The sequence below is a fragment of the Phoca vitulina genome, unplaced genomic scaffold, assembly GCF_004348235.1.
Source record: "Phoca vitulina isolate PV1807 unplaced genomic scaffold, GSC_HSeal_1.0 scaffold41, whole genome shotgun sequence".
Taxonomy (NCBI): domain Eukaryota; kingdom Metazoa; phylum Chordata; class Mammalia; order Carnivora; family Phocidae; genus Phoca; species Phoca vitulina.
The window spans coordinates 9,250,197-9,270,198 of NW_022589744.1; the positions used below are offsets into that span (position 1 = coordinate 9,250,197).

Genomic DNA, 20,002 nt, shown 5'->3' on the forward strand with positions numbered 1-20,002 from the left:
CAGGGAACACACAGTAAAAAGCCAGCAAGCAAACACTTCGACGCAGGGGAGCTGTGGTCAGGGCTGGGAGGGACAAGGCTGTGGGAGCCGATGGGGAATTTCAGGGAGGACCTCACGGAGATAGGGTGGCCAGAGTTGGACTCGGTGAAGGGGTGAAATCGAAACCGAGAGTTGAAGAATGAACGGGAGGGAGAAGCAGTTTAGAGAGTGAGCATTAGGGAAAATGAGTGCTCCCCACAGAGGGCAAAACAAGAACAAAGGCCTGTAGGTGAGCAAGATCTTCATGTTCAAGAAATCCGAAGATGTTCTGAGTATCTGGAGTCTACTGAGGAATGGGGGGTGGGGGTGGAAGTGAACTTGAACTTTATTCCAAATGCAATGAGCCCCAAGAGGATTAATGTCAGGCACAACGGGGTTGAACTAGACCTCTCAGACGTTTTGGCTGGCTTCCCTTGTAACACCTACAGATGCACATTGGTCAGTGAGGGTCAAGGAATGATTTAGGAGCACCGGCAACTTTCTGATGTTGAAAGAGCCAGATTTCTGTTTTCTGCATCAAACCTTTTTTTTTTTTTTTTAAGATTTTATTTATTTATTTGAGAGAGAGAGGGAGAGACCATGAGCAGGGGGAGGGACAAAGGGAGAGGGAGAAGTAGACTCCCCGCTGAGCAGGGAGCTCAGCATGGGACTCGATCCCAGGACCCTGACATCATGACCTGAGCCAAAGGTAGATGCTTAACTGACTGAGCCACCCAGACGCCCCTTTTGCATCAAATCTATCCTTGCTCCCCACCTGCAGGTCGATTCTCCTCCCCAGGGCCATTACCAGTTTACCACAAGATACACTTGGGAGTTTCCAGTCCAATAATGTGAGATTCAACGTCCCTTCTTTGAAGTTCTGCAGAGAGGGCACCTGCCCTTATTCTAAGCTTGAGTGAGCCCCTGCGACCCAGACCCATCGCCAGCACGCTCACGGTCTGACACAGGGATTTTGGATCGGTGCCTCACCTTACTTGCTCTTTGTCACCTGCCCCTCCTCTGAGAGCCCCAGCCCCATTAGACATAGTCCAATGTCTAGAATCCTGCTATGTGGCAACAACACTTCACAAGGCTGACTCTGGTCTGCCCGCATTTTCAAATAGTGCTTGATCCTGGATCCCACCGTCATCACGCTCCACCCGGCTCCAGGACGCCAGGGGACGTGTTACTCTTGGCTGGTTCTTGCTGATAAAGACACCTGTAGCCTCTCCTGCCTGTGGTCCTTCCCATCCACACCTTGGAGGGCCCTTTCCTCCAAACAACGCCTTGGACTGGCCTGGCATGTGGAGCTCCCTCTCCGCACGGTACCTGGGGGCTTCTGTCCATGGAGGAAGGAGGTTGACTCCCAGGGCCAGGCCTCTGTCTACCTCTACTCCAGTGGCCGCTGTGAATGTCCATGGTGGCCCAAGATATAACTACCCCGGGTGCCCACCTGAGATACTAGCCTTCAAGTTCCTAAGGGGATTTTGAAAGCAGACTGATGGCCAGCAGATTTCTCTACTGAATGGGCTCGAGTTGCAGTAAAGGGGGTTTAAATGAGAGCGTCCTTGAAGCAGGGGCATAACGGGACTCCCACAGGTAAGCGGGTCCATCCCTCTGCTGCTTGCCATTAAAGGAGTGCTGAGCTGCCTGGCCAAGCATCCATCCCACTGCCTTATGGCCAGGCAAGTAGGCCTGGCTAAAGGAATAAACAAATCCTCTAGAAGCTTCTAGAATAGCTACTTTCCAAATTCATGAGGCTGGGGAATCCTTTTCTTCAGATGAGTTCTTGGGTAGGAGCACAATATTTAAAACAGATGAGAGCAAAGCCCGGCTCCCACTTCCGCCACGGAGACTTTGGATCTCCGTGGGACCCGGTGTGCAAACTCTGGCTGAAAATGCAGAGATGATAAGCAGCGAGCCACGGCCCCCGTGAGGGTGAGGCACGGAAAGGAGAAGGTCCGCAACGCTAACAATGACGGGGATGACAAAACAGTAACAGAAGCCACCTTCTACTGAGTGAGTGTGGCTCAGACCGAGATAAATGCTCTGCATGTTCTGCTGTTGAGCCTCCAGATCTTTCCAGTGTGTTACTCCAATTGGACACAAGCAGAAACTGAGGCTCTGAGAGGCTCAGTGACGTCTCCAAGGCCACACACCTCCTGGAGAGCCATGGCCCGCCCCTGGGGGTGACCCACTAAAAACCAGTGGCATCAGAGGGCCCCGTGGTGTACGAGGATTGCATGACTCTGCTGAACAACAGCCCAAGCTGGCCCCAAACGGGGAAGAGCCCAGCGGCTTCAGAGGCCACTTGAGCTGGTTGTCAAAGGCTCTGTGCTGATTAACTGTGAACTTCAGAGAAGACAAGTGTGCATTGACGCCGCCGATCTCTCCCAGGCCTGTTGGGGCCTGTTTCCGCCCTCTGAATGAGGAAGCAGTGCTTTGCAGGCGCCCGCAGAACAAGAATAGGCCCTAAGATGCCTGAATGAAGGGCCCAGGGGAAGTACAAAGTGTCGCCATTGTCGGCGACGGAAGCCGTGCCAGGCAAGGAAAGGGCGGCCCGGCAGCCAAGCGTTACTGCAGGAAAGGGAAGAGGTTAATATTTTTCTGGGCAAACAATGCAACTTTTCTAACTGCAAACCCCGCAGCCATGACCTCATGCTGGACAAGCACCTCAATCCAGGCCCGGCGTGAGTATATCCACAGCTGGGCTGCCCTCCACCTGAGAGCAATACCCCTCTCTGAAGGCTGCTTTCCAGATAGTGTGCATGTGTGCGTGCATGTGTGCGTGTGTGAAATACACTAGCTGCCCCTGGATGTCCCCTAGCGGCTCCCCGAGTGTAACAGGGCGTCAGCTAGCAATGGGAGATCGTTAGGGCAGAAGCAGCTCACAGATAGACTTCACAGTGGCCTCTTAACAGCCAGATTATTTCCCACAGGGCAAGGGATGGTTTCAGGCATGCTAGAGGGGGCAGGGAGGCTGACAAAAGCACAGCCCTGGGGAGCAGCAGTGCCGCGGAAACCTCCAGAGCTGAAAAACCAGACCAGACATTCCAAACACGTAAGGGACCGTGCCCTTGGTGGGAAGGGCCAAGTATGGAAAGGGTCACCCCATTTTATGTGAGATCTTGTCTCCGCACATCTCGAGACCTCCTGAAGCCTTGTCTCAAAGGAGTGATCCTATAAATGGAGATTCTAAGCGGAAAGGCAGCCTAGGGATGGGGGGAGCACCTGGGAGCTTTTTCAAAACGTGGATGCCAACTTCCTGGGGATGAAGCCTATTGACCAAGTTCCCCAAGTGATGCAGAAGTGCAGTCCTCACTGAGGCCCCCGTGGGTGGGGGAAGAGACAGAGTTGAGCCTTCAGCTCAAGTCCTGGCTCACCCATCCCCCAGCAGTGACCTTGGGCAAGTCACTACCTTCCCCGTATCTGCTTCTCTCTGTGTAAAACGTACCGCACCGTGTCCTAAGCATCCTCTATATATCTGTATACATCTCTACCTGACCTTGGATCTAGCCTTTCTGAGATTTACTTTTTTTTTTTTTTAAGTGGTAAACCAGTCCAACCTTTTGGAAACGGATGACCGGGCATCCCACCAACAGACTTAGATACAAGGGTTAACACCAAAATTATGTATTAGCCAGAAATGCAAGAGCTGATTTTTTTTTTCTTTTTCCTCGGAACACTTACCTTCTGGGGGCTGGATCAAACACTGTTTGCAGCTTAAACAGTGCCTGAAATAATGTCAGCCGTTGAGGATTAATGTCGCCAACGTCACAAGAGTAAACTGGTGGCATTTTTGAGAATTATTCCCCAGTGGAAACTAAATCTAAATAAAGCCAGTGATGTCACTTGACTCACCCTTGACTCATGCTCATGTGCGGAGGTCTTTTGTTCGTGGAAGTTTTCTCTGCAGCATTCACAGGGCCCTGAGCACCTACAGGTTTCTGGACCAGACACTTCCCTCCCAGCTAGGACACTGTCAAAGTGGGGTCAGTTGGGCTTCGAAGGGGGTGTGATTCCTGGCCTTGAGGAATCAGGGGACAGGGGAACAAACCTCTCGCACCGAACCCAGGAGCCAACTGCAGTCTTTCCCCCTGCCTGCCTCGACTGCATGTCTATCCATCCGTGCTGAGTACATTTTCGTAAAACTGTTCAAATCCTTGGGCCACAAGATAGGCTGGGGAGAGAGAGGAGAGCAGGGATGGACACAGGTACTCAGTGTCCGCAAGCCGCTGTGCACACGGCCCGAGGGGGGGTGCGGGGAGAAGGGAAGCAGAGAGAATGTCATGGCCTTTCCTATCAGCGGCTTGCTGCCTCACCCGCTCTCGGGGCCTGAACTGGGCTCTGGCCTCTGAAGGGTCCGCTTCCTCAGGCAAAAGCTGTCTGCCAGGAAGGGGTGGTGGTAACATGATTTGGGTCCACCCAGCACTAAAAGAATATTAAATTCCGTCAGCATCCATGGGCTCTATCAGATGCCAAATATCTTCATATAAACCAAACATCTGGATCAATTTTAAATTAGGGAGAGTCCCCAGATGAAAAGGGAACAAAATAAGGAACAACCAGAATCTAAAGCAAACCGCCCCCGACGCCCTGCCCCAATCTAGGTCAAAAGGCAAGCCTCCCAATTCAGCAGGTACCTCGACCGCCCCTCTCCTGGGCCCAACCTGCTCTCTGGCTGCCCTCAGCCCCAAGAGGGTGTGTGAGCACTTGGCTCCCCACAGGCCCTGCTTTTCTCCAAATCTGTGCAGGCCGCCGACCGACCGTCCAGCATGCTTGTGGCCCGGGGGACTTCCTTCCTTCCCTCCCTCCCTCCCATCTTTAATCCAAACACAAGGGCTCCAAGACCCACAGAACCGCCCCCGCAAAGCGCTCTTAACCAGACGTGGCCCAGATGCCGGGAGGGTCCTGGCCTGGAGAGAACTCATAAACATTATTAAAATATTTTATTTAAAAATGAGATCAGTAAACTGTCTGCTCCTTGGGTGGTCCTAGAGTAGCAAGCATCTTGCTTTCCAGAAGTGTGGTAGATGCTGCATTACCTTAGGAAAACTGCTGCGTCCTCAGGAGCCCAGTGCTCAGTCGGAGACCCCGAGCCAAGGGAACGCCAGTCTTCCCTGCCCCGGGCCCGTCTCTGCCACCCACGGCTGCCACAGCCATCTTCCCCGAGCAGACTATTCCTCTGCTCAAAAACACTCCATAGCTCCCCACCGTCTACATCAGGGGTCGGCGAACTCTGGCCACGGACCAAACCTAACCTGTCCTGTTTTTGTAAATAGAGTTTAACTGGCACCCAGCCACACCCATCCATTTCTACTATTTATGGCCGCTTTGGGGTTAAAAGGGCAGAACTGCATAATTGCCACAAAGCCTAAAATGTTTATTTTCTGGCTCTTTTACAGAAAAAGATGGTCAGCTTGCTGTGCCCTCCTTCCTGCTCTGACTCTTGAGAGGACAGTCTCAGTCTGTCAGGGAGTTTGGAGGGAAGGAGAGGAAGAAGAGAGAGAGAGACATAGAGACAGAGAGAGAAGATGTGGTGTTGGGGTCCTCGGCCTGCAGCCACTTGCTTGCTGAGATGTGCTGGGCCCCAAGACCAAGACCCGTGTCTCTAGGTGCTGTGTGGCCGACCTCACAAAATCCACTGCGAACATGCACATTTAGGCTGAAGACAGTACTTCATTCGGAGATTGCATCATTTTCTTGCTTATTTAAACCGCAGTCGGAAAAGTTGGAATTGGTTCCTTCGGGACACTTCCCTGAGCTCTGGTACCCTTTGCAGCTTCCTGCTCTGGTTCCTGTTTTATGGGCTTCAAAGGAACTGTCTCCTCAATGTCTCCCAGATACCACAGTCCCTGTGACCTCAGCTGCTCGTCACTCTGCCACCCCTGGGGTGCCTCCAGGGCACTGCCCTCCGTGGCTCTCACCACTGGGGAGCCCCTGGTTTGGTAGCTGACCTGGCTTTGAGGTTCCTCAAGAAAGAGCCCATTCTGTGGGGTTATAGACCCTGAACCAGCTGCAACTCAGATCCCCCCATTCTGGGTGAGCCAAGGGTTCCCCAGACCCACCCCTGGTCTTTCCTTTGTTCTCTCCTCCCCTTTCCTGGGTCTGGTACTGAATTCTTTGGTTCTCTTTAGAAATCATGGGAATGGCCTACACAGAGGTCAGAGGTCAGGAATGCCAAGAAGGGCAGAAATGGGAAATCTACTTCTGATTACTGTACCCACTACCCCCCCCCCCGACCCCCGCAGGCCTCTCCTGAGTGCCAATCTAAGTAGAGTCCACCTCCACCACTTATCCCATGTGCTCTGCCTCATTCCCGGCTTGATTTTTGTCCTCGGCATGTTTGTCCACCATCTGGCACATTCATGCTCGTTTGTCACTGATCCCTTCCCACTAAAAAGAAGGTAAGCTCCTTGAGAGCCGGACACTTCCTGGGTCACATGTGGCTGGGTCCTGGGCCTGGAACGGTGCCTTGTACCCAGCGGACGCTTGGCAAGTCATTATTGCTCAAAACATCTTTATTCCAGGAGAATGTTGCACAAAGGAGGGCATGGTGGGCTGCACGCTGGTCCCCAGAAAGGGACACCCATATCCCAGAACCTCATGAATGTGACCTTATTTGGAAAAAGGGTCTTTGTGGATGTATTTAAGTTAAGGGTCTGGAGATGGTATCGACCGGGATGATCTGGGAGGGCCCTACATCCAATGACAAGTGTCCGTAGAACAGACACAAATTGGAGGGACACACAGAAAGAAGAGGAGAGGGCCACATGAGGACAGGGGCAGAGACTGGACTAACGCCGCCAAAAACCAAGAGTTGCCTGGAGCCACCGGAGTCTGGAAGAGGCAAGGGAAGATTCTCCTCTGGAGCCTTCGGAGGGAGGGCGGCCCTGCCCACACCCTGAGTGTAGACTTCCAGCCTCCAGCACGGGGAGGGAACACATTTCTGTTGGGTTAAGGCCCCCGGTCTGCGGTAATTTGTTACAGTAGCCTGCGGAGACTAGTCCAGGGCGGTGGGGGATGGGAGGGGGCATCTCTAACACCTGGACGCCAGGTGTGGTGAAACAGACCTTGGTGCGGGGCAAAGAGTCTGCGAGGAGAGACAGATAATAATTAAGGAGAGAGGAAAGTATATATAATTACAGCCTGCGAAGGGCTCAGAAGGAAACAGGTTGGCTGGTGGGATCAAGAGTGAACGGGGGTGGGGGCGGGGGTGGAGGGGAAGGCGGGGCCTTTCAGAGATGCTGGCATTTCCGTGGGGGTCTCAGGGATGGGAAAGAGCAGCAGAGCTTAAGCCTGTACCTGGGTCCCCACCTGGACCCCGCCCTTAGCCTCTGCCTTTCATTGCTCCTTCCTTCAAACCAACCCCATTCTCCACCGCCCTGACAGATGATCTTTCCAAAGCACAAAGAATAATGGCAACTATTTCAAAGGTGTCCTACCAGGAGAGCTGCAGGATGGGAGGTGGCTGATATTCATTCCCACTCTACAGATCAAAGACCCAAGGCCGGGAGCTTGAAGGACACTTGCATGGTTACACCAAGATCAGACTCCAAAGCCTGCTTCTCTTCCCACGGGGCTTCACGGACATTCCTCACCAGATGCTTGTCTCAATCAAGAGCCTTCAGGGGTTGCCCACTGCCTGGCATAAAAAAACCCATACTCTTTAGTGCAACCTCATGGCCCCTAACTCTGTGATTTCCATGGAAAATTTCTTCTAATCTACTGCCATTCCTCCATGAAGAATTTTCCAATTTACCCATACCGACTTACTCGCCTCTTTTTAGCACGTCTATAAACTTGCTTTTATTTTTTTTTATTTTTTATTTTAGATTTTTTTTTTTATTTATTTGCCAGAGAGAGAGAGAGAGAGAGAGAGCACAAGCAGGGGGAGCGGCAGGCAGAGGGAGAGGGAGAAGCAGGCTTCCCGCTGAGCAGGGAGCCCGATGCGGGGCTCTATCCCAGGACCCTGGGATCATGACCTGAGCCGAAGGCAGGCGCTTAACGACTGAGCCACCCAGGCACCCCGCTTTTATTTTTTTAAAAGATTTTATGTATTTATTGGAAAGAGAGAGAGACAGAGACAGAGATAATGAGAGAGAGAGCAGAAGCAGGGAGGCGAGGGAGAATCAGGCTCCCTGCTGAGCAGGGAACCAGACGCGGGACTCCATCCCAGGACCCTAAGCTGAAGGCAGACGCTTCACCAACTGAGCCACCCAGGCGCCCCTTTGAACTTGCTTTTAATAATCACATTGTAAATTATATTACACATAAAATATTATAATAATCTTGTTACTTTACCATTGCCTATCTTTTCTGAGCCCCGCTGTGTGTTCTGTACTATCCTAGATGCTTTACATATATTATTGGCTTATTTCTGCTGCAGCCTTGCGAGATCTGCTTCAGCATCTGCATTTTGTACACAGGACTTAGGACCCCGGCCTGAGGCTGGCGATGACCACCTGCACCCCGTGTGTGTTCCACAACGCTTTGCCCACAGAATTCTTGTCTGTTTCTTCCCCTAATGATGACATCCACTTTCACATGGCCTTTCATGGTTTTACAAAATACTTTTGTATATGTACTTTGACTGCAAAATCTTCCCTGACAGCCCCTAGATGAAGAGTCTCTCAACGGCTCCCAGTAAGGGCCCAGGGTAAGGCTGGGTCGCGGGAGGGAGGCGGAAAGGACTTTGGCCCACTACCTCCCACAATCACCATCCGTGCCCACTGCCACCAAACCAACTCACAGAAACCAAAAAGCCAAGTATCCAGAACAAGGAGCTCGAGACACCACAGGGCAGAGCCCTGGATTCGATCTCCCCAGCTGAGCCCACCCTCCGAGAAGCCCGGAGTCACGGCCAGGGACGTGTCCCACGGTGGGGACCAAGCCCCCGAGAGCAGAATCCATGACCCCAGGATCCCAGGAGCTCCATAAATGCTCTTCTGTCTGACTGGATCTCTACGTGGCCATTGGGATGATGGGCCTGGGAAGGAGAAGACACAGGGCATGACGTTCTGCCAAGGTCCCTGGCCACGACCCCGGGGCCGGCAATTTATTAGCAGACAAGAGCCATATAAGCTCTGCTATCACAGTCACAGACTTGTCCAGAAACAATGCCGCCTTTCACATTGTTTTCCGCCTGCAACGGGGGATTTATAAACTGAACTGGGGACGCCTTGTTCTAAGTGGGCCCAGTTTAGGAGTATCCTGATAAGATAAACACAGATAATGACCTGCTGGGGAGGGGGGGTGGTGCTTTCATATGTGTTTCCATGTCTGCATCTCTGCGCACACAGCCTGACATTTGGGGGCTGCTTCTCAGATCAAAGGGAGAAGAAGGAAAAAAAAAAAAAAGCCGCTTTCTGGATCTCTTTCCAGAAAGGAAGTTGGATGTAATTATAAGATGTTCGGTTTGTTTCTCTCTAAACAGCCCAGAAATAAACTGATTTGGTTACTCCCAAAAGGAGGGGGGCTCTAAAACTGTGTCCAGTGCGTTCAGTGTGGTGAGGCTGGGTCGCTCTCGCCGACAACCGTGGAAGCTGGGTGATGCGCGCATGGGGTTTATTACAGCAGTCTCCCGTTTTTACGTATGTTTACACATTTCCATAATAAAAGCAAAAAATAAAACCAGGCAAATTTGGCTGAATAATTACTGAAGCTGGTGATGGGCATATGGAGATTTATGATAACATTTTCCTTCCCATATGTTTGTTTAAAACACCCCAGGGTAAAAGGGGGGGAGGGGAAGGACTTCGGCTGAAAAGTAATGCCTTAAAACCCCTTTCCTCATTCATTCATTCATTCATTCAACCAATATTTCTCCGTGCCACATACTGTTCTAGGTGCTGGGGAATGGCATCGGACGGGACAGGGGGTCCCTGGCTCGTCAGAGAGCTGACATTATCCCCAGAGTGCAAATATTCCTCCAGGGCGAATATCTGGGTGGGCTTCCCCAGCAAGGAAGGCTACCCTCCTCCTTTGGGGAGGATCTGTGGTGGGGAACGCAATCCCTCCGGACTTTCCTGGGGGTGAGGGGGTGGGGGCAACTCTGGCCCGGCCTCTCAGAAATCGTCTGTTACAACTGAGAGTTCTGGAGCAGGACAGAGGGGAGAGGCTTCAGGGAGCCCCCACACTTGAGTCGGGACCTGTTCATTCATGTCATTCACCAATAACAGCCACCCCCCTGAGGCCGAAAGGCATTTCTGGGGGGGGGGGGTCCAATGCACCTCTCACCTTGGGGGGCCATGCTAGCAACGCTCAGGACACACAGCTATCTACGCTGTTTTTAAAGGTCTCTGGGGATGGAGCGACCCCGAGATCGAGGCTGGCCAGGGCGGCCGGGGCTGCGAACATTCTCAGCTTCGGAGCAGGGGACAAAAGCCTTCTGTGTTGCTCCGTGCTCTGTTAACTGCACCACCCGTGATTCATCTTCACTGGCCCGGGCACGGGCAGCTGAAAGCCTGGAATGACCAGATTTCTGGGTTGCCAACGTATATGCAACCTTCAGGAGGCCGTTTCCAGAATCTGGAGTCCCACACCTAACAGTCAGTCCACGGGAAACCCCGCGGGGGGAGTCAGCCGGCCCTGGAGCCCTTCCTCCAGTATCTTACCCAAGGCCACGCAGAAAATAAGCTACGGGGTCTCTTCGAGGACAGAAGGTCTTGGGAGAGGAAGGTCAGGGATGTGGAAACCCCGGTTTCAGATCGAAGGTCTCCGGGGCCCTTCCAAGGCCGGAGCACTACAGCACCGCCGGCTTCTCGGCCAGGAGAGAGGCACGGTTTGGGCCAGCTGCTTTTTTTTTTTTTTAACTTAGAGCTCCTATTTTGCATCTGTGATTGTCCTCATGAGTTCAACTGGGACAGGGAACTTGGTTCAGGTTTTCTTGATAGTTTTCCATCAACAACGAGGATGGAGAAGTGACGCTAAGTCTCAGAATCATAAATCGTTCCTCTCTAACTGGGGGAAACTAAGGTGTCAGTGGGGACGTCTGACTGTTTATATACATCACATCAAACACCTAGAGGCATTTACTGGATTCTGAGCATCTCCTCGAGACACTACCACGAAAGTGGGGCTGGGCTGCTGGGGGAGGGGCCAAAGGAGTCAGGATGGCACCGTCCCTGCCCTCGGGTCCCATGAGAGCTGAGCAGGCCAAGCAAGTGGGGAGAGGGCAGTGGAGCCGATGTGTGGGGCCCCCCTGCAGAGCTGGAAGCCTGGGGCTGCTGCTCGGATGTCCCGGCACAGCGGGGAGGGACACTTTCACATTCTATCCCAGCGGCACAGCGTGGAAACTTTGGAAGAACTGGCCACATCTTGCCGTTCTCATCCAGATGTTTGGCAGGATTTCGGCATTACCCACAATGCCTCCCAGGAGGTTAGAGACCTGGAATTCTGCCTGGAGAGAGGGAGGCACGGAGGACGCTGGCCAAGCCTCTGAAGTGTGGTTCTTCAGGAGACTGGGAACAGCTGCTCCCTTTCCACTGGGGGAGGGCGTGCAGAATGGTTTCGAGGGGTGGCTAAGTAGGAAGGCCTTGAGGCCAGTGAGGGCTCTTTCGGGAGACGGTAAGTTACGCCTTTAACGGAACATAGGTGTTTCTTGGTGTGAACGCAGGACTCATTTACCCTGGATGCACCAATCCATGCTCTATGCGTTTACACTAATTTGCACGTGATTTCAACTCTGTTCTTCTGAGTCCGAGGATAGGAGCCTACTGTTTTTGATTTAACCAGCACCTGGCGCAAGCCTGGCGCACAGTAGGCCTTCAAGCGTTGGAAGGATGTACCACCTAGGGCGGTGGTTCTCAACCGGGGAGATCTGCCCCACCCCCAGGGGACACTGGGCAGGGTCCGGAGACATCTGAGGTCCCAACAGTGGGAGGGGTGCCCCTGACAGCTGGTGCGTAGAGCCCGGCGATGCTGCCCAACAGCCTCCAATGCACAGGCTAGTCCCCAAGACAAAGAACGATCTGTCCCAAAGACTGATGGAGCCCAGTTCTGGTGATCGCTTTTGCACACAGGCCTGGGAGAGGGTGTGGATTTCTCCTTTCCAAGGAATTTTAGGAATGGATTCCAGCTGTCCTTGTGGGTTTAGGAGTCTGGGGCTGGGGGGGAGCGAGGGAGACTTAAACGGGCCGCTTGGTCCCCTGAGCTCCGCGTCACCCTGCGTCACCAGGCTGCGGAATGTCGCGTCTCCGTTCTTCTGCCTCTTCCTCCTGCTCAGATTTATTGCCCAGGTTTTCCCCGAAATGTTTGGGGGTTTCCATCAGCAGTGGATCCTGTCCAAACCGTAAGGCAGTGAAAAGTCCCTCCCATGGAACTCATGCTCCTGTTGTGTCTATGCTCCAAGAGGGAGAGAGGCGACAACACAAAGCCTGTGAATCAAAACCAAATCCCTCCAGGCGCAAGCCCCAACCTGCAGCCACTTTCCCGGCCAAGTCATGATGTGCAGAGCTGATGGCCTTTTCGTTAGAGCAGTTCTGTGGGGGCAAGAGGTGGGAGGGCTGTTAGGATAAGAATACACAGTGAGCAAAAGAACGCCTCTGAAGGAGCATTTTCCTGCCAGGGTGGAGGTGACACCAGCAGGGGTGACACCCTTGGGTCAGGCTCTCGGGGCATCTTTACCCCACGGGCCCCGGTCATGCCTGGGTCTTGACACCAGGCCTATGAAGCACACAGGTTCAGAGTTCCTTGCTCCGAACTACTTTTCTGATGTGCTAAATAAAGTAGCTTTTCTAAGGCCAGACCGAGTCCGAGTTTTTAAATCCCTCTCAAAAAATGGTGACATCCCGTTGCCAACAAGATAGACTCGGGGCTTTTAGACACCAAGACCCAGAATGAATGCCTCATACCGCAGTGTCTCTTTGGGAGAGGCTTAGAAATTAATTTCTGTTTGGTGACCCCCGGACAGAGGAACCCACTTCATAAGAGTAAAAGCTATTATTTTCACTGCAGAGTGCCTGCAAGATGTAAGACACTGCTCTGAGCATTTGACATGTACTAACTCATTAATATAAAGGAGATCATCTTATCATCCCCAATTTACAGATGAAGAAACCAAGGCACAGAGGTCCTGAGTATCTTGTTCACGGCCACCTGGCTAGTCAGTGGCAGAGCCTAGACTTGAACTCGGCTCCATTCTGGGCTCCAGGAAGAAGACTATGATCCTACTCTGGATGATGGGTATAATTCTGGTTCAACTTGTGATATAAGTCGGTTTAATCAGACCTCAAGGGAGCTACTGAGAGGAGATGGCCTTATTTCTGTTGGACTTGAACCTGGGAGGTTCACAGGGCTGGAGCTGTCAGCAGAAGGCTATCTTGTCACCAACAGAGAACCCGAGAATCAAGCCAACGTTGAGGACAGCAGAGCTGAAGGAGAGAAAAATAAGCAGAGGCCTGATGATATCATTGATGCTCCTGGACCAAACCGTGCCTGAAGCTGGCAAGAATCTCTGGAGTTTTCAGCTCTGTGAATCTGTTAATTCTCTTTTTTGCTTAGGACGATAGGAACTGTGGTTCTGTTTCTTACAAACGACATAAATGAACACTGAAAATATCTCATTAAAACAGTTGCACAAGTACACTATGCTGGTTGGGAACAGAGCGAGGAAAAGGCTGGTCATCAAGATCCTGCTCCCTCTCCCCACACCTGTACATGAAAGGAGAACGCAGACTCTAGAAAGCATAGGGAATGTGGTTGACTTTATGTGAACCGTGTTGGTAGGCAAGGTGATTATCTGTGGATGTCATTAGTAAATTCATGGGAATCGTTACTGTGTGTTATTCATTGAGCTCTACCGATTGTCTTATCCACAGCCACATTGTACCCTTGATACCAACTGGCGTTTGCAGTTACAGGCTCTGGGTGACGGGTTGGATGGATAAGAGTGGATGGCCTGGCCCATTTCCTCTACCTGAAGGTCAACATAAAGGGTCTGGCATCCTAGCAGATGGAGAGCTACTCAGCTCTGTGGCAAAGGCTGGGCTATGTGTACCCAGCATGTTCGCTAAAGCAAAAAGCTCTTGCGTAGGCCAGTTATTTACTTTATGAATTCCGGATTGAGAACATCCAAACAGAGTAAAAATCAAGCAACTCATGACATCTTCCCAGTGATTCTATCCTCCATATATTGTTCAGCCCCCAGAAAGCCCTCAGCAATTTTCTGTTCCTCAAGATGCATGGCCACCAGCTCTGCGCCCTCCCTGGGCAGTCTAATTTGGATGTGAGGGACCGGCGGGGCAGATGGGGCCCCAGGTGTTTGTGGGCTGCTGGAACTGCCAAACAGCTGCCTGCCGACACCCTGGGTTTCAGATGTGGGGTGTCACTGTTTGTTTCCCTGCTGACTGAATTACTCATGCCTCATTTGTCCACTTCCCTGAAACAATCTTTTCGGGATGCATTTGGAAACCCGAGTCTCTGTGGTTTGTCTGGGCTGGTTTCTATTTGTGGAGAAGGAGAGTTTGCTTGTCTTGGGTGCAGAGAAAAATGAGTTCTGCAGAAGTCACGATTCCCTTGGTTTCCTGGAGGGGCTCCGGGAACCTGGATTCCTCACAGAATGCCTCTTGTCCCTCTGGAAGCTCCCAGTGGAACATAGGGGGAAATCTTGCCAAATCTCTAGTGTCCATCAGTGATTCTCGATTCTCCGAGAATGTTCTGGCACGGAGAGATCAGGAGACACACTGCAAACATAAAGGGCAGTGGCAAGCAAATAATTACCAAGGCTGTTGGTAAACAGACCCAGAGAAGACAAACGTATTCAGCTTGTTCACTCTTGCCTGTCAGACAGAATTTAATACCATCCTGTTTCTGTTTTTCTTCTCCCCATGACCCAAGTTAGAGCTTGCTTAATTTCTGTTTACAGTGTGGGTCTCATGGGGATGGAGGGAAAGAAAGGTCTGGCCAGAGCAGCGGGAGGGGGAGGGCAGGGGGAAGGACTCACCTTCCCAGGGAGAACGCCATATAGACCAGTGGGTCTCAAGCCTGAGTATAAAAGTCACCTGAGGAGCCCAGGCCTAATCAGAATCACTGCAGCAGAGGACCTCAGTGTCAGTATTTTAAAGCCCCAGAAGATCCCAACATGCAGCCAAGGTTTAGATCCACTGCTCAAGAGCTACGCTATCCAATATGGCAGCCATGAGCCATGTGTGGTTATTGAGCATCTGAAACATGGTAAATACAAATTGAGATGTGCTGGAAGTGGAAAATGCACCCCAGATTTCCAAGAGTTAGCATGAAAAAGAGAATGCAAGCCATATCATCATTAACAATTTTGTTGCATTGAACTACATCATCAACAATTTTGTTACGTTGCTTATGACTGAAACAATGCAGGCCCTGTCCTGAGTGAGAATGTGTGTATGTGGATGGGCAGGAACACGTGGGTGGTGCTGTGGGGCAGGTCAAAATCTATAAGGAGTCACTCGAGGAAGAGAAAGACAGAAGACAACCTTACATGTCCTCAAGACAGCATCATTTCCATTTATATGGAGCATATATTCTCAATCATCTCCCTTGGCACACTCACACGGTATGCTTGTTCTAGCATATCAGGGCTAGGCCATGGCTCATTTTCTTTCCACCAAAGAAAACATGATTAGGAAGGCAAAGGCTACAGCTTGGAATGATAGTTTCCTAGCAAAAGACGAAAGTTCAGCTTTGAAAATTCTTTTTATCCATTCTTCTCAAGCATGGCAAAAAATATCCTCAAAGTATAACTAGTCTAAATAATAAAGTTTTCATCAGCAAGAGGCAAGTCAATAGAATTTAAAGATAAACACATGATCACTGATAATCTCTGCACAACAATAATGAACCATATGGTAATAATCTTGTATCAGACATGGTGGTCAATTTGTGTGCCGAGTCCAGTGTTGGGGACCAGTCTGCTCCACCCCAGTTCCCTGTGATCCTGTCCAAATTCTGAACCTTGGCAGAGAATTTCTTGAGCAATTTCTCAGATGTGATGGTTCATTTTATGTGTCACCTTGACAAGTCCATGGAGTGCTCAGTTATTTGGCCAAATACTATTCTGGTTGTTTCTACAAGGGTGTTTTTGGATGAGATTAACATCTAATTGGTAGACTAAAGCAAATGTCCTCTATAATGTGGGTGGGCCACATCTAATCAGTTGAAGGGGCTGAGTAGAAGAAGAAATCTGACCCTCCCCAGAGTAAGAAAACATTCTCTAGCAGACTGCCTCTGGACCAGAACGGTACCATGGGTTCTCACATCTGCCAGCCCGTACTGCAAGTTTGGACTTGCTAGCCTCCATAAGCACATGAGCCAATTCCTTATAATAAATCTCTTTCAGTTTATGTACACATTCTATTGGCCCTATTTCTCTGGAGAACCATGACTAATGTAACGTGCCATTCCTAAAGTCTCACCTGTAGCTGGTTACCTCCTAACATCAAGAATGGTCTCAGGCTGCTCAGAAGTACAGACTCAGTTCCTCTCCATGGCGGCTGGGCCCACAGCAGGTGCAGTGCCCATGTGCCCCTGGCTAGACCCACAGCAGCTGCCTGGAGGGATGGGGAATGCAACTCGGAAGCATGGGGGAGGTGGGCTTGGACCAAAGAAGCAGGGGATGAGAAGGCATTATGAGATAAATCACGTGCACATTTCTTCTCTCACCCCCTCTGCACCTTCCAACAGTCAGTTCTGAGACTCAGCAGTCCCATTCTGTCTCTTTAAAGAAGCGCTTCATAACCATGCTGGAGCATCCAGATTTACTTTTTTGAGAAGCTACGACCAGCTCAGCCTCAGATTTACTTTCCTGCCTTCTTCATGCCATTCACTTCGTTTTCCCCCTCGCTCTTGCTTCTCTGGGAGTACACCTCCCAATCAATACATTTTAGCGTGTAAACTTTGCCTTTGGCTCTGGTTTCTAAGAAATCCAGGCCAAGACAATCAGACTTGTTCTTTTTTTTTTTTTTTTAAGATTTATTTATTTGTTTGAGAGAGAGAGTGGGAGGGGGTGCAGAAGGAGAGAGAGTCTTAATTAAGCAGACTCCCCACTGAGTGTGGAGCCCAACATGGGGCTCGATCTCACGACCCTGAGATCATGACCTGAGCCAAAACCAAGAGTCAGACACTTAACCGACCACACCACCTAGGCACCCCAGGCTTTTTCTTTTTAAAGCCATTTGCTTAACCAGGAAAGAGCTGAGCTCTTTTTTGTTTGGAGCCCAGAATAATGGGATCAGGAGTGGGAACCTGGTCCAAGGTGAACTGATACATAGACTGGTCCTCAACCTGTTGTTTAAGGTTCTTCCTGAACACAGATGAGCTGAGCCACTATCTTTTCTCTTAGAGTTAATTAAAATTTGACAAAGAGAGGTGTACCCAATGAACAGTGGTTGTTGGATAAAGAAATTACAGGCCAACAGCTTTATTGAGTTGTGCACAAAAAATGAAGTATGTGAGTATGTGCGTGCATTTGAGAGAGAAAGGAGGAGGAGAGGGGGGAGAAGGAGGCGGCAGGAGGAGGAGGGAAGGGAAAGAGGAGGAGGAGGAAGAGGAGAAGGAAGAAGGAGGAGAAGGAGGAGGAAGAAGAAGGAGAAGGAAGGAGGAGGAAGAAGAAGGAGGAGAAGGAAGAAGGAGGAAGAAGGAGGAAGGAGGAGGAAGGAGAAGGAAGAAGAAGGAGGAGAAGGAAGGAGGAGAAGGAAGAGAAGAAAGAAGGAGGAAGGAGGAGGAGGAAGGAGGAGGAAGGAGGAGGAGGAAGGAGGAGGAAGGAGGAGGGAGGAAGGAGGAGGAGGAAGGAGGAGGAGGGAGGAGGAAGGAGGAGAAGGAAGGAGGAGGAAGGAGGAGCAAGGAGGAAGGAGGAGGAAGGAGGAGGAAAGAGAAGGAGGAGATTTCCTAGGCCCAATTCCAGTTGTTTATGAGGCTGTGGGTTTTCTTGCTCCGAATTTCCTGTGTCCTTTCAATGAATGTCCCTTTTCCCTTGAGCTAGTTTCTGATCAATCTGAATTTAATTCCTTTATAAGTAACATGCTTTTTCTATCTGGATGGGTTTGTGACATTTTATTTATTTTTGTAATACAGAAAAATTTCCACGTACATCTAACTGTGAGCTTCTTTTCATTAAATTCACCTGAAATGTGGTAAGTCCTCCCACACTGCATCCTCAGATATCCACCCCTCCCCCCGCCCAGTTCCCAGAAGTTGTATTTTTAATTATACTTAGATTGTCGTTCCTGTTCAAATGGATCTGGCTGCTTCTTTGGGAACATGTAGAAATCTCAGGGTGATCTGTCCTGCCAACCACACCAATTATTTACCCTGTATATCATTTTAATCTATTGTTTCCCTCTTCTCACTTTTTTAAATAGAAAGGCAACATGGAGAGAACATTCGCAGGATGGCTTGGATCCAGTTAAAACCTTGGATATGGCCCTACCAGAAAGCAGTGTTTGTGATTCTGAGGTTTGAGTTTTCAGTCTGCTTTGAAAGGTTTCCAATGCTTTGCTGGGTGATATGAGGAACCTTCCACAGAGCTTAAAGGTAATCCTCCCCTGGAAAGCTGTAGCACTTCCTTGTTTCTCCATCTACAAAGACCCTTGGTCACTTTCACATATTGAACTCAACCACAGAGGGAAACAAATTGAATTTTTTACCTTGAAAGTCAATACCATGGGGTCACAGTTGACATGATCAGAAGCAGGATGGAACAGGCCAGGGAAATCCAGAACCAACAATATGGACAGGTGGGAGGAATGGGGAGAGGTGAGGTCAGTTGGTATCAGGATGGGATGTAAGATGAGTTAAGTCCAGGTGGGGAAACAAAAGTCGCGATTCTGGAGATAAGGGGGCAGTGGAAACAGGTAGCACCAATGAGGAAAGACAGGAGGAGGAAGAAGAAGGAGCTCAAAATTCAAGCAGACAAGACAGTCTGAAGAATCCAGGTAAAAAGAAAGGTAGAAGAGAAGAAGCAGGTTCAAGCAGGCAGAATGTGCCATCAGAGCCTGGGGTGATGAGGCTCAGCACCCATGGAAAGCAAGGTGAGGACTTCTGTATCCACAGACCAGGTGGGTAATGGGGTCAGAACCCAAGCTGAAAGAATTCAGAGCCAGAGACCTGAAGCCGAGGTCACAAAGGGAGTAACGAGGTACGAGGCATAGGTGAGGGGTCTGACCAAAGGTCTCACCTCGATACTGAACATGTATCTTATAAAGCAGGAACCACTCCTGCATTCTTGGACCAGAAGGTGGATGGGAGTTTCTGAGGGTAGGTGCCAACTGTTTTGGAGAAAGTGGAGGCTGTGGACCACACTTTTCTTAAAACAGATTAGCAATTACTAGGTCAACAGGGGTAAAACCCAAATGGTTCTCATACCCTGATCTTAATCATCAGATTCGTCATTCTCTTCTTCCTCCCTTGGAATCTCAACCTCTGTGAGAGGCACTAAAATCTACCTCGCTGTACAAATCCAAAAAAAAAAAGGGGGGGTGGTTTCTAGTTGTTCACATCTCCTACATTTAATTGGACCACAAGTATTACCCTGACACCAAAACCAAACAAAAATATCACAAGAAAATAAAAGTAAAGACCAATATCTCCTATGGATATGGATAGAAAATTCCTCCATCAAGTTCTAAAACCAAATCTGGCAACATATAAAAAAAGATTACACATCAAAAGCAAGTGGGATTTATGCATGGAATGCAAGGTGGGTTTTAAACATCTGAAAATCAATGTAATATTCCGTATCAATAGGATAAAAGGGGGAAAACCCACAATCATTTCAACAGATACAGGAAAAGCATTTGACAAAAATCCCAATACCCTTTCATGATAAAAAACCTTCAACAAACTAGGAATAGAAGGGAACTTTCTTTTTTAATAGATGCTTTATATCTATTAAAAATCCACAGCTAACATCACACATTGTACTTAATGGTGGAAGACTGAATGCTTTCCCCCTAAGATCATGAACAAGACAAAGATTACCACTCTCACCACTTCTTTTTTTTTTTTTTTT

The 20,002-nt window shown here is 50.0% G+C and overlaps 1 protein-coding gene across 3 annotated transcripts in view; it reads right to left on the bottom strand.

Moving 5' to 3' along the window:
• Positions 1-20,002, bottom strand: part of SLC39A11 (solute carrier family 39 member 11) — a 326,016-nt gene that overhangs the window by 24,756 nt on the left and 281,258 nt on the right. The window contains exon 8 of one of the 3 annotated variants that reach the window (XM_032429851.1): positions 10,358-12,500. The exons of the other annotated variants lie outside the window; for them this stretch is intronic. Coding sequence (XP_032285742.1) covers positions 12,359-12,500 — 142 coding nt within the window. The 3' untranslated portion in view covers positions 10,358-12,358. Of the gene's footprint in view, positions 1-10,357; positions 12,501-20,002 lie in introns of those variants that run through there. 3 annotated transcript variants of the gene reach the window in all.